Source organism: Hyla sarda, chromosome 2 (genome assembly GCF_029499605.1).
Source record: "Hyla sarda isolate aHylSar1 chromosome 2, aHylSar1.hap1, whole genome shotgun sequence".
In the NCBI taxonomy this organism is placed as follows: domain Eukaryota; kingdom Metazoa; phylum Chordata; class Amphibia; order Anura; family Hylidae; genus Hyla; species Hyla sarda.
Window position 1 is genome coordinate 437,211,854 of NC_079190.1, and position 12,439 is coordinate 437,224,292.

Genomic DNA, 12,439 nt, shown 5'->3' on the forward strand with positions numbered 1-12,439 from the left:
GCAGGAGCACACTGTTTTGGAAACACTGTGATTGTAGTATCAGCTTACTTCCTCAAAAACATATAATAAACCTGATGGACATTTTGCTGGAAATGGCTAAATGATGTCAGTACCTTATACTTTAGTCCCTGTGTGAGTGAGTAATCCTGCTGCCACTTCCAGTCAGGTGGTGGCTTTATAAAATGAAGCAATTTTATTGCCCAATATCAGCATTTTTATTTATGTATTGATTTTCTTTCCTCCATTTTCTCTTTCTTATGGTTACATGGTCTCGCATACAGTCCAGGTTACATGTAGTGGACAGCTATGTTATACAATCCTAGGGCCGGTTCTGCCTATAGGCAAAATAGGCAGCTGCCTAGTGCGCCATCTTGATGGGGGCACCGCTCTGCCTGCTGCAAGAAATTTAGTTAGTTAGAAAGCTAGTAACCAGCCAACATCTGAAGCACCTGTCCAGCCAGAACCACCGTCACGTCAGGAGGGGGTTTGTTACAGTGTGTCGCCCCAGTAGTAAGGTGGGCCGTGTCGATGGGTGGAGGCAATGGGTGGGGTCAATGGGTGGCAAAAATTCTTGCACCAGCCCTGTACAAGCCTACAGTATGGGAATATGGAAAAACATGACTCTATATTTCCTATGTAAGCTGAATAGTTATGTTTCCCAGTGATGTCAAGCCATATAGCCCATTCTTCCTGTATTGCTATGACCCACAGCCATCATTTCTTCTTCACAAATTCATACTTTCTATTAGAATGGCCTTAAAAGGATTTTAAACCACACTCGGTTCCCCTGGGCTCCGATATTGCTGCTCCCATTCTTCCCCACACTCCACTTTCTGGTGCTGGGGGTCAAGAAGTCAAATTGCCGCACATCTTTTCACTGTAAGGCAGGACACCACTGTGGCCAGTGATTGAGCGCTTATGTCTTGTGCCAACACTAACACCCGGTCTCTGATGAACTTCAATTCCTGATGTTGGGGCCCAATGCGTCACACTGGCCAAAGTGGTGTGCCGCCTCAGACAGTGAAAAGCTGTGTGGCTATTTGACTTTGGGGAAATTGGACTGATTGACATCTTGACCCTGAGCACCAGGTAGTGGACCACGACAGAGACCAGAAGCAGTGATACCGGAGGCTGCGTGGACCACAGGGAAGTAAGTATAGGTTTTGTTTTGTTTTTTGACAGCCTGGGCATGTTTGTAGAGAAAACCTTTTCACCAGTAAACCCTTTTAACACCATCATTCTTTTATGGGTTTGTCACATTTACGTAGTTGTACCAACACATTTTAATATATTATGAGAAAATGATAATTTAATATAGGGTGTAGTTATTAAAGGAAATTAGAGGATCCTAACCGGCAGATGGACCGGCAGGTGTGCCGTTTATCTGTAATATCCTTTACCCCTCAGTGCATCTATACTGCTGCCCGACTGCCAAAGGCTGGGTTCACATCACGTTTTCTCCCATACGGGAGCGCATACAGCAGGGGGGAGCTAAAACCTTGCACTCCCGTATGCCTTTCTATGCGCTCCCGTATGTAATTCATTTCAATGAGCCGGCCGGAGTGAAACGTTCGGTCCAGTCAGCTCATTTTTGCGCCGTATGCGATTTTACAACCGGACCTAAAACCGTGGTTGACCACAGTTTTAGGTCTGGGGGAAAAGCGCATACGGCAAAACAAATTGAGCCGACCGGACCGAACGTTTCACTCTGGCCGGCTCATTGAAATGAATTACATACGGGAGTGCAAGGTTTTAGCTCCCCCCCCCTTGCCGTATGCACTCCTGTATGGGAGAAAACGTGATGTGAACCAGCCCTAACAACACCCCTTCATGAATAAGGTCACTACAGAGGGGCGGCTGACAGATTCTCTATCTAAGTGGAGAGGAGGTACAAAAGGGTTTCTCTACAGACCAGTCTCACAAAAAAGGGACTCTCGATCCCTTAAGGCTAGGTTCAGACTACGGAATTTCCATCTGCAATTCCGCTTTGAAATTGCAGGCGGAAATTCCGCTTGCTAAAATGTATAGTGTAGTGAATGGGTTTCCGTTCACAAATTCACACTTCGGAATTTGTGAAGCGGAATTTGTGAACGGAAAATCCGCTTGGAAATTTCCGCCTGAAGAATGGCGTTGCTCTTTCTTCAGGCGGAAATCCACGCGGAACACATTGCAGTCTATTGGAGACTGCAGTGTCTGCAGGGTCCTAGCACTGACTGATTCAGTCAGCGCTGGCCGCACTCGGAATCCGGAGTCCGTAGTCTGAACCTAGCCTAAAAGTGAGCTTTTCAAAAGGAAAACTGGTGTAAAAAAATGCTAAGGCTAGTTTTTTTTGGAGTACTGCCACTGCAGTTAGAAGTGAATCTAGTAGGAAGGAGACGTATAAGTCCTTTCTTTATATTTCCGATTCCTTTTTTAATACACTTCTGGCTGTGGCTGAAAAATTGTAGTGGCAGATTTCCAAAAAACACCAGAAAAAAATGTGTGGAAACCTAACCTTCTGGCTACATAATGCAAGTCATCATGATTCTGGGCAATACCTTTATTGTTCTAGTAGTCCTTTCCATGGATGAGATATATGCCTTTTATATGCAAATTAGGTTATTTAATGATGGAGAAAGCCTGTAGATAGGTAGGGGACAGTCATTCACATATCTGGGAGTTAAATGGGGACTATGTTTAATGTAATGTGGTGCCATTGTTTGGCAGTTTTTTTTAGGTGTATTAACATGGCAGACCTGGTGGCCTATACTAGGTTCACAGCTGAGATTCCAACCAGGTGACATAGGGGCTCCCTCTACTAACAGCTCAGCCCCTGCAATCTCAATCCACTGCAATGTCTAAGGGGTGAAACAGTCGGGATCAGAGTTATCTCCAATCCTAGCCATTGCAGGTGGGTGTCAGCTCCTGGGCCCTTAGTTTAATTCCTCTAGGATATTTTGATGTACGCCAAATGTTGGGGAGGAATTAAGGGAACAAAGGCACCATCATGCACGATCTATAATTGTGCCTTGCAGTGTTCTATACATTCACATTATTCACATTCCTGACCCCTATAAAGAGCATAGCCTTCTGTAGTACATCGTCCTCAACTATCCTAATGTCACAGTGAACACTGATCCTTAGTATATTGCATCACCAACAGATTTGTCACATGACTCTTTCTTGCAAGCCCCGTATAGCTTGTAATAAGATAACATATCTCTAAAAATACTGGTTTCCCATTTATTGTAGACATTACAGAGCTGCACATTAGCTTTGCAATGTGTGACCCGAGGCATGCTCCAGGATGATCAGTACATATCAAAATACCACGTCAAGTGGTCAAGATGTAGGAAGCCAAGAAAACAACACTGTCTTCTACCCGCAAAGCAGTGAATGTAGCTCGCCGCTGTGTTTTTGATGAGTCTCTAAAGTGCTTGTTCTCCAGAGAATTGGACCAGCAGGAGAATACATGGTGAATCAGAATGTCCTGGTGTTTAAAGGGTGCAGCAAAATAGCTGTATACTCAGTAATGGAACCACCCAATGTAGAGGTTCATGCTGCAGGAAATCTTCATATACGGAATCCGGCTCACACCAGCGTGATGGCTTTTAGAAGCAGTATAGTTGGGAAAACAAAGGTTCATGGATGTACCCCACTATTATGTCAGTGTGTCCAGCCATACAAATCTCCCTGACCGGCACTTCTTTTTTATCATAAAGTGTGTCCCTTGCCTCAGTAGTTAGGTTTCCACACTCTGTAGCTGTTTCATCTGGTTTATGGCATCATGGCTTTTTGATTTCATTAGACCATTGACTGGCAAGGTTTTCTTGGACGATCTGTGATATATAAAGCAATATACAATATTTAAGTATACATGGAAAGCTACAATATGCATAGAGTACTTCTCTATTATCTGCAATCAGTCAAGCAGCTGCTACCAAAGCAAATAAATGATGTGCATCAAAAGGGGCATAGATGCCCACGACAAGGAAATAATTCTACCGCTGTACAAATCACTAGTCAGACCACATATAGTATACTGTGTACAGTACTGGGCACCAGGGTACAAGAAAGATACAGTGGAGCTGGAGAGGGTGCAAAGACGGGCAACCAGGGTAATGCGGGGAATGGGAGGACTACAGTACCCAGAAAGATTATCAGAATTAGGGTTATTTAGTTTAGAAAAAAAGGTGGCTTAGGGGAGACCTAATTACTATGTAGAAGTATATCAGGGGACAGTACAGAGATCTCTCCCATGACTTATTTATGCCCAGGACTGTATCTATAACAAGGGGGCATCCTCTACGTCTAGTGGAAAGAAGGTTTGTACACCAATACAAACGAGGGTTCCTTACTGTAAGAGCAGTGAGACTATGGAACTCTCTGCCAGAGGAAGTGGTCATGGTGAACTCAACAAGAGTCTAAAAGGGGCCTGGATACATTTTTGGAGGATAATAGTATTGCAGGTTATAGTTACTAGTTTCTGTAGAAGGGATGTTGATCCAGGAATTTATTCTGGATAAATGAACTTTTACCCTTAAAATGAGGAAAAATGGCTTCTGTCTCATGAGTTTTTGTACAGTGATCCCTCAGCTTATAATGGCCTCAGGTTACAGTATTTTCAACTTTTCTGGACCATTGTAACTCGAAATCAGACTCAACATACAATGCTACAGACAATCCAGATCTGTGAAACTTGTCAATGGCTGGAAGAACTGACCAATCAGAATGGGCATTTTACTGATAAAACACCTGTATTACTGAAGTGCATGCACTGACTGGTGTCTGGTAGCGCCTCCGTACAGCACAGGAAGGTATTACATGTTCTGTGCCAGGGTTAGCTGCTCCTTCGGACACTAGGTGGGAGCAGCTCCATTTAACTTTTTTCCAGCCTTACATATGTGTAACTATATATAACTATTGGCTGCTGCTGGATTATTTGTGTTGTTAATTTGGGGTCTCCTGATTACCTTGATTGTGAATGTCAGACATGCAGTTCCTATGGATTTGGACCTCCAACTATTAAATATTTATGGTATGTCTTATGGATTGGGACCACCACCTGGATATAGGTACCCTATAAAGTCTCATATCAGAATACCCTTTTACCTTAAAGATAGAAATAGTTCTTGAGTTTATAAATGATACTTACTTTAGTTCTTCAAATTTCTTGTCTCTGTAAAAGTTACTTTTTTTGATGAAATACAGCAAGACCAAGTCACACAAGAAAGCTCCCTGAAGAAAAAGGAAAAAAGTCAATACACAAATCTGTACTAACAATCCAAGACCTATATGTGTCCCCTCTGCTAATTTTTAGAGTTTAAAGGAAAGAAGATAGGATCTAGGCTTACACAAAAACCCCAAATACAGGAGTGCGGGGTCCCCTTTTAACAACAATCATAATTACCCCAGATGCTCAAAAGAGCCCGGGGTACAAAAACCCTCTATATGTCACAACTCCCCTAAAAGTTAGCTTTTATTGAAGTAAATGTAAATTTAAACCGTGATTAGAACGTACTGTTAAAAAATAGTGAATTGGCCCCAATAGTATAATGGATATATATCCACACTACTGGCAAAAAAGTGGAGGCCTGTAATGCTCACCACATAAATGTGGGGAACTCTCGCCTCTAATGATTAATTGGAGCACAATGCACTTATTAAAGACACCAAAACTAGCCCCCTCTACATGTTTGGGTGATTCATCATAGTCATCACGAGGTCCTAATCATGGCTTTACATTTTACATTTACTTCAATAAAAGCTAAGTTTCAAGGGAGTTGCGACATATAGAGGGTTTTGTACCCTGGGGTAAGCATCTGGGGTAATTGTGATTGCTGACGATAGGATCTAGATTTCCAGTCATGATATTTGGCACTCAGGTGTGGTGGACATTGCAGAGCACGTGTGAGGTAAGTATAGTGGGTGGAATGACATACTGTTTTCATTTCAATAAGGAAAGGGAAAGTATTGTTATTTAGGGAATTAGGATGTTATATTAGTCTCTAGTTCAGGATCAGCTTCTGCTCTGGTGAACTCAACCCCACCATGTATTACATTGTAATAGTGTTGCTTGTGAATATTCGCAATGTGAATTTTATTTGTGAATTTGCGAATATAGCACTATATATTCGCAATTACAAATATTCGTTTTTTTTCCACAGTACACATCACAGTGATCACCCCTTTCTGCTTCCAGCTTGTGTGGTGTAAAGAAGGCTCTAATACTACTGTGTGAGACTGGCGTGCGAATTTTCGCATATGCAAACATTTGCATATGCAAATTTTCGCATATTCGAATTTTCGCGTATGCAACTTTTTATATGCTAATTTTCCCATATGTGAATTTACGCATATCCAAATTTTCGCATATGCAAATTTTCATATATGCAAAAATAAAACGCAAATATTACAAATGTGCGAATTTAGCGAATATATGATGAATATTCGTCCATATATTCATGAAATATTGCGAATTCGAATATGGCCTTTGCCGCTCAACACTACATTGTAAGGGTAGGTTCATATAATATGCTGATACATCGCATCCATAGTTTGGCATCCTGGCAAAATGTAATGCCAATGTATACGTGCGCAGACCCTTTTGACTCTAGTGGCCCAAGTGTAGTAAGCTAGAGGCTATGCTCAGGTCATTTTCCAAATGTATACATGTATTGACAGGAACCCAAAACAACTATATGTTAGGAAAATGAACCAAACATAGTCATTGACTAAAGTCAATGAGGTTTGGGCCTGTCTGTGCATATATACGCCAGCATCCCATTTTGTCATTTTGCCAATGTATTTGCCAATTGCTTCTACTTGTGCGGTTTGATAATACATTTGTTTATGCACAAACATGTTAACTGGTTAACCCACAGGTTAATGTACATTTTTTGTGATATCTGTCATTTGCTCCTTACCGCACCCATCAATGCCAAGCCAGAGCCAATGTTGATAATTGTTGGTATAATGTTGAACTTTCCAGCCTGTAAAAACACATTAAAAGTAATTTATTTTATATGTTATGCCAAGAATGGTATTACTGTGGTTCAAATGATAATACAGAAACTTTGCAATTCAAGTGAATTTCCGGATACAAAGTATTATAAAAGTGAACAGTTTTATCAACATTTCCCTAATGCCATATCGTAAATAATTTACTTTAATACATCCTGGACCAGTAATCTGCTTCTATTAATGGGAGACTCTGGGTCCCCGTTCTTGAGATGACGGAGAATGCCCCACTATCAGACACTTATCCCCCTCCCCTGCACAGTTGCCAAGCCCTGTCATAGGCTCAACGAAATCTGCACTTGTTACAATGTGGCACAGGACATAGCAAAAGAGATGGTCCACTAGGACTGGACAGTCAATTTCTAAGGACTTCATCACAACTGGCCCTGTTCCCGAGCAATATATAGTACCGACAGCTAAAAGATAACAATACTACACTAACACTTTGCATATATGTTTTGTTTATAAAAAAAAAATGGCTTACCTTTCCATTCACCATGATATCAAAGCGAATACCATAAGCCTTTATCAGTGTCCTATAGTCTGTTCCATTAGCATCACGATAGTACTTTGCATACCTCAAGTGAAATAGATATGTACAGGTGTTAGTACTATTTCATAGTGATATTGGTGGTGGTCAGTATTAACTACCTGCCTCTTCTATAATATTACAGTTTAGTATTGAGAGTATTGAGGCGTAATGGAAGTGTTAGGGATAAACTTAACATTTTGCTGTATTTTTAGCACTGTCCTGCTGAAAGTGTTCTTCTGCCACATAGGAGTAAACAGCTGAGATGAAGGGATGAACTTAAATTGGCCATAATGCATAGATAAGACCTACTGTCCAAGAGTTCATCCATAGGTATCAGAGGACCCAGGGTATGTCAAGAAAACATTCCCCGCACCTTCATCAGCCTGAATGCTTGACACCTAAAGGAGTTAATGATGCATGCCGCTTGTGCCAAAGTTTGACCCTCTCATCAACATGGTGCAACAGGAATCTGTTTTCACTGCTCAGTGATACCGTTGTCACACTTTTTGCTCACTGGAGTCTTGGCTTTCTGTTCCCCAGCAATGGCCCTGAAACTGGTCATCTGCTGTTACTCCATCCATGCTAGCAAAGATGAGTTATGAGTAGAGTTAAGTGTCCCTAGCCCACCGAACCCGGATTCGATCTGGACTTGAGAGGTTCACGGCTCGTCGAACTACCGAACATTGCCAGGTTCAGCTTGCTCGATCCTAGCGATGTCAGGGCTGAGCTGTGCTCGCAGCAGACAGCTGCGAGTACAGCTCTGGAGCCAGTTGATATGAAAAAAATTGTTTTCCACTGGAGTACCCCTTTAAAGCCTAAAACATGTTAGACATTCTTGGGGTGACTTTATATCCACATGATGTTGCTGTATGAAGGAGTTTACTGGAGTTTAAATGGGTACTCCGGTGGAAAACTATTTCTTTTAATCAATTGGTGCCAAAAAGTTAAACAGATTTGTAAATTACTTCTATTAAAAAAAAATACCTCATAATAAAAATGTTATTTCCTTTTTATAGAAATCATGTCTTATAAAATCATGTGGCTTCGTCCAAGTTGAAGCACTGACATAGACAAAGTCCAGTAAGTGAGGGTGGGCTAGAACTCCTCTGCGCTCTCTTCTGTCTGATAGGACAGGAGAGAGCACAGAGGAATCCTATCAAACAGGAGAGAGCACAGAGGAGTCCTATCAGACAGGAGAGAGCACAGAGGAGTGCTATCAGACAGGAGAGAGCACAGAGAAGTGCTATCAGACAGGAGAGAGCACAGAGGAGTCCTATCAGACAGGAGATAGCACAGAGCAGTGCTGTCAGACAGGATAGAGCACAGCGAAGTCCTATCAGACAGGAGAAAGAACAGAGGAGTGCTATCAGACAGGAGAGAGCACAGAAGAGTGCTATCAGACAGGAGAGAGCACAGATGAGTGCTAACTCACAGGAGAGATCACAGAGGAGTGCTATCAAACAGGAGAGAGCACAGAGGAGTCCTATCAGGCAGGAAGGAGCACAGAGGAGTCCTATCAAACAGGAGAGAGCACACAGGAGTCCTATCAGACGGGAGAGAGCACAGAGGAGTCCTATCAGACAGGAGAGAGCACAGAGGAGTACTATCAGACAGGAGAGATCACAGAGGAGTACTATCAGACAGGAGAGAGCACAGAGGAGTACTATCAGACAGGAGAGATCACAGAGGCGTACTATCAGAAAGGAGAGAGCACAGAGGAGTAATATCAGACAGGAGAGAGCACAGAGGACTGCTAGCCCACCCTTACATACTGGACTTTGTCCTTGAACAAAGCCATGATTTTATAAGCCATGATTTCTATAAAAATGAAAATAACACTTTCTTATGAAGTATATTAGAAAGGTTAATGTTTTGGCAAAATATACAACAAAGTTTTGTATCTGACAGTGCCCATTTAATCTTTTAAGTACTTATCAGCTGCTATATACTACAGAGGAATTTTTTTTTCTTTCTTTTCTGTCTGACAACAGTGCTCTCTGCTGAGACCTCTGTCCGTGTCAGGAACTGTCCAGAGCAGGATAGGTTTGCTATGGTGATTTTCTCCTGCTCAGGACAGTTGAGCACAGTGGTCAGAGAGAAAAGAAATTCAAAAAGAAAAGAACTTCCTTTGGAGAATACAGCAGCTGATAAGTACTGGAAGGATTATGATTTTTAAATAGAAGTCATTTACAAATCTGTTTAACTTTCTGGCACCAGTTGATTAAAAAATTTTTTTTTCCACCGGAGTATCCCTTTAAATAAATGGAAATCTTATACATGTAAGTGCTGGCTACAGGACTTCTATTTGCATCATGAGGACTGCTGTGCACTGCATTTACTTGCATATTTCTGGAACGTTGGTGGAAACTGATCTAACTACTGATCCATGTCCTTTGCTCAGTAGGCAGATGACTGCCTTATATAAAATAAATATATATATTATAATATAAAAAATCCTATGGAGCACTATGTATTTGTGCATGACAGTACACAAAGTCGTCTCCAGGTAAGTCACTAGTCAAGATTTAGCAGCGTTTCCCAACATGGTTGACAAATATTTGGAACTGCCAGTATATAATACCACATTTTCTCTGGATTGAGAATATGTGACAATATTTATCACCATAATGAAATCCTCATCGTCATATTTATTTTTAGTTCTAGTTTAGTTAGAAATGTATATACCTGAAATTGTATCCTGAAGAAACAGATTTTTCTGTGAATTTATTATCCAAGCGAGTAAATGTATAGTGAGGATGACACTCAGAAGCATCTCTGTCCAGGTTACAGTCCCATTCTATCTGAATGCCAATCACTCCACCCTGAATAAAAAGAAGCATGTTTTGTTATTACAACTATTACATATATTGTAAATAATATATTATATGTTATCACATATATTTTTATTACAATTGTGTTATACTGTTGCTATGTGCAGTTTCGCATGGTAACATTTTTTAAAAGATAATTAAAATACACATTTATAAAAGATTTAAAAAAAAGCAAAATAGTCATACGCATTCAGTACATGCCTACAAAGCCCGCTAGGGGGAATCATAGCTTTTATTAACTATATCATTCCATTCTAACTTGCCTATATAGAAAAAATTCTTTTTAATGTGACTGCTAATGATTTTTTGTATGAAAAAAAATCCTACAAAAGTTCAGTACAAACTTATTTGCTCAGAACAGAACTTTCTGATAAAATTTGGTGAACCCGTCGAAGTGAATTTTTGAAAAGTTTGCTTAACTCACTATGTGACTCCGGTTGGCTCATTCAAATGAATGAGATGCGTTCTGGGTCCAGCTAGGATACGGGAGCGCCCGGTTTTGACATCCCGCAGCCGGATCTTTTGACCGTATGAAAAAAACGTGGTGTGAATGCACCCTTGGAGGAGTAGTCCAGTTTAGAAAAATGATAGGGAAAAGTGTCTGATCGCGGTGATCCGCCCCCTGGGCCCACCCTGCGATACCTGCTTGGCGCCCAGCTTTCCCCATGAATGAAGCCGTGTTGACAGTGGCACGAACCGTTGACACGCTCCCACCATGCATCTCTATGGAAGAGCCGGTGATACATGAGCACTGTGTTTCCGTAAGTGCCAAAACACGGACTGCCTCCATGTGCAATGTTTTTGGATTTATATTTATGATCTGATTTATTTAGTCATGGCAGTAAACCTTAGAAAGAGGTCAGAACAAGCTCTATTGAATGCTCTGATTCCTGAGGCACCTAGGGGTACAAGGACGCTATGAGTTGGAATACCCAAGCTATTGCTTTGAAACTTGGTAAAGTCCACATTTAATTGGATTATGACAAATTACAAGTTTTATTCACAAAAAGCCCTTTATGCAAGTACGCAGCTGTGAATAACTTATTTGGATAATTCACCTTAACCATCTATCTCTGTTTACTCATTGGTTTTTTGTAGGGTTCCCCTCCACCTTTCATATACCCTCCCTCCATGAGTTTTGTTTGTCTCTCCTTGTGTTTTTGTTCATTGTCTGTTCTTCCTGGCAACCCCGGGAGGTAATGTTTGCTACAGGTTGTAACTACTCCTATGTCATACTATGTTGGGTGTTAATGTTGGGAACCATTGTTCCTTCATGAAATATTTTTTTTAACACTTTAATGTGCTAGAGCGGCCTACCCTATGGACATGGCCATCATCTTCTGTTAAATATGACTTCTGTATATATGTTGTACTTATGCCTATGCCTTTATTGTTTGCCTCATTATGTTGTTTACTTCATTTGTATGGTAAAACTTTAATAAAACTTAAATAATAATTATATATATATATATATATATATATATATATATATATATATATGGGGAATTTACTAAATTAAATCCTCACCACATGAGGCTGCCTTGCAATACTGCAAATTTGTTACAGATACTTCCCTGTTGTAGTCAATGGGGAAAATTCACATGACAATGTTCAATTCTGCAGCATAGCCAACATCAAAATTGACATTCTGCAGGTTTGAAATCCACACTGCAGGTTAATTTCCTCACAGATTGTGTGTACAGCAGCATTTGAATGGGATTTTCTAAATCACATCCACATTTCTATTGATTTAAATGAGATGAAAATCGACAGCAAATAATCTACATGTGACTGCACTTATAGTAGTATACAGAGAGAATTGCCCATTTTACTGTAAATACCATAAACACATTCTTAATCTTTCACATGATATAAACTTATATAACTTACTTCCATTGCCATTTCCGGAAACTTATTTCCCGACCACGAGACAATTTTTCCTAAGTAAAAGATAGGACAGTAGTGGTTTTCTTTACTATATCGACATGTCTTAAGAAATGAGTCGTCTTCTGTGCTCAAAATGTTAGCTCTATGAGAAAGAATATAGACAATACATGAGGGGAAAAGATCTTTTCTT

General features: G+C 40.6%; 1 protein-coding gene across 1 annotated transcript in view; it reads right to left on the reverse strand.

The window, feature by feature from the left end:
• Positions 1-1,754: 1,754 nt before the first annotated feature.
• The window catches only part of P2RX5 (purinergic receptor P2X 5), a 90,987-nt gene continuing 80,302 nt past the window's right edge, over positions 1,755-12,439 (reverse strand). The window contains exons 7-12 of the mRNA XM_056560840.1: positions 12,253-12,391; positions 10,217-10,353; positions 7,484-7,577; positions 6,906-6,971; positions 5,135-5,217; positions 1,755-3,818 (exon numbers count right to left, since the gene is read on the reverse strand). Coding sequence (XP_056416815.1) covers positions 3,722-3,818; positions 5,135-5,217; positions 6,906-6,971; positions 7,484-7,577; positions 10,217-10,353; positions 12,253-12,391 — 616 coding nt within the window. The 3' untranslated portion in view covers positions 1,755-3,721. The remainder of the gene's footprint in view (positions 3,819-5,134; positions 5,218-6,905; positions 6,972-7,483; positions 7,578-10,216; positions 10,354-12,252; positions 12,392-12,439) is intronic.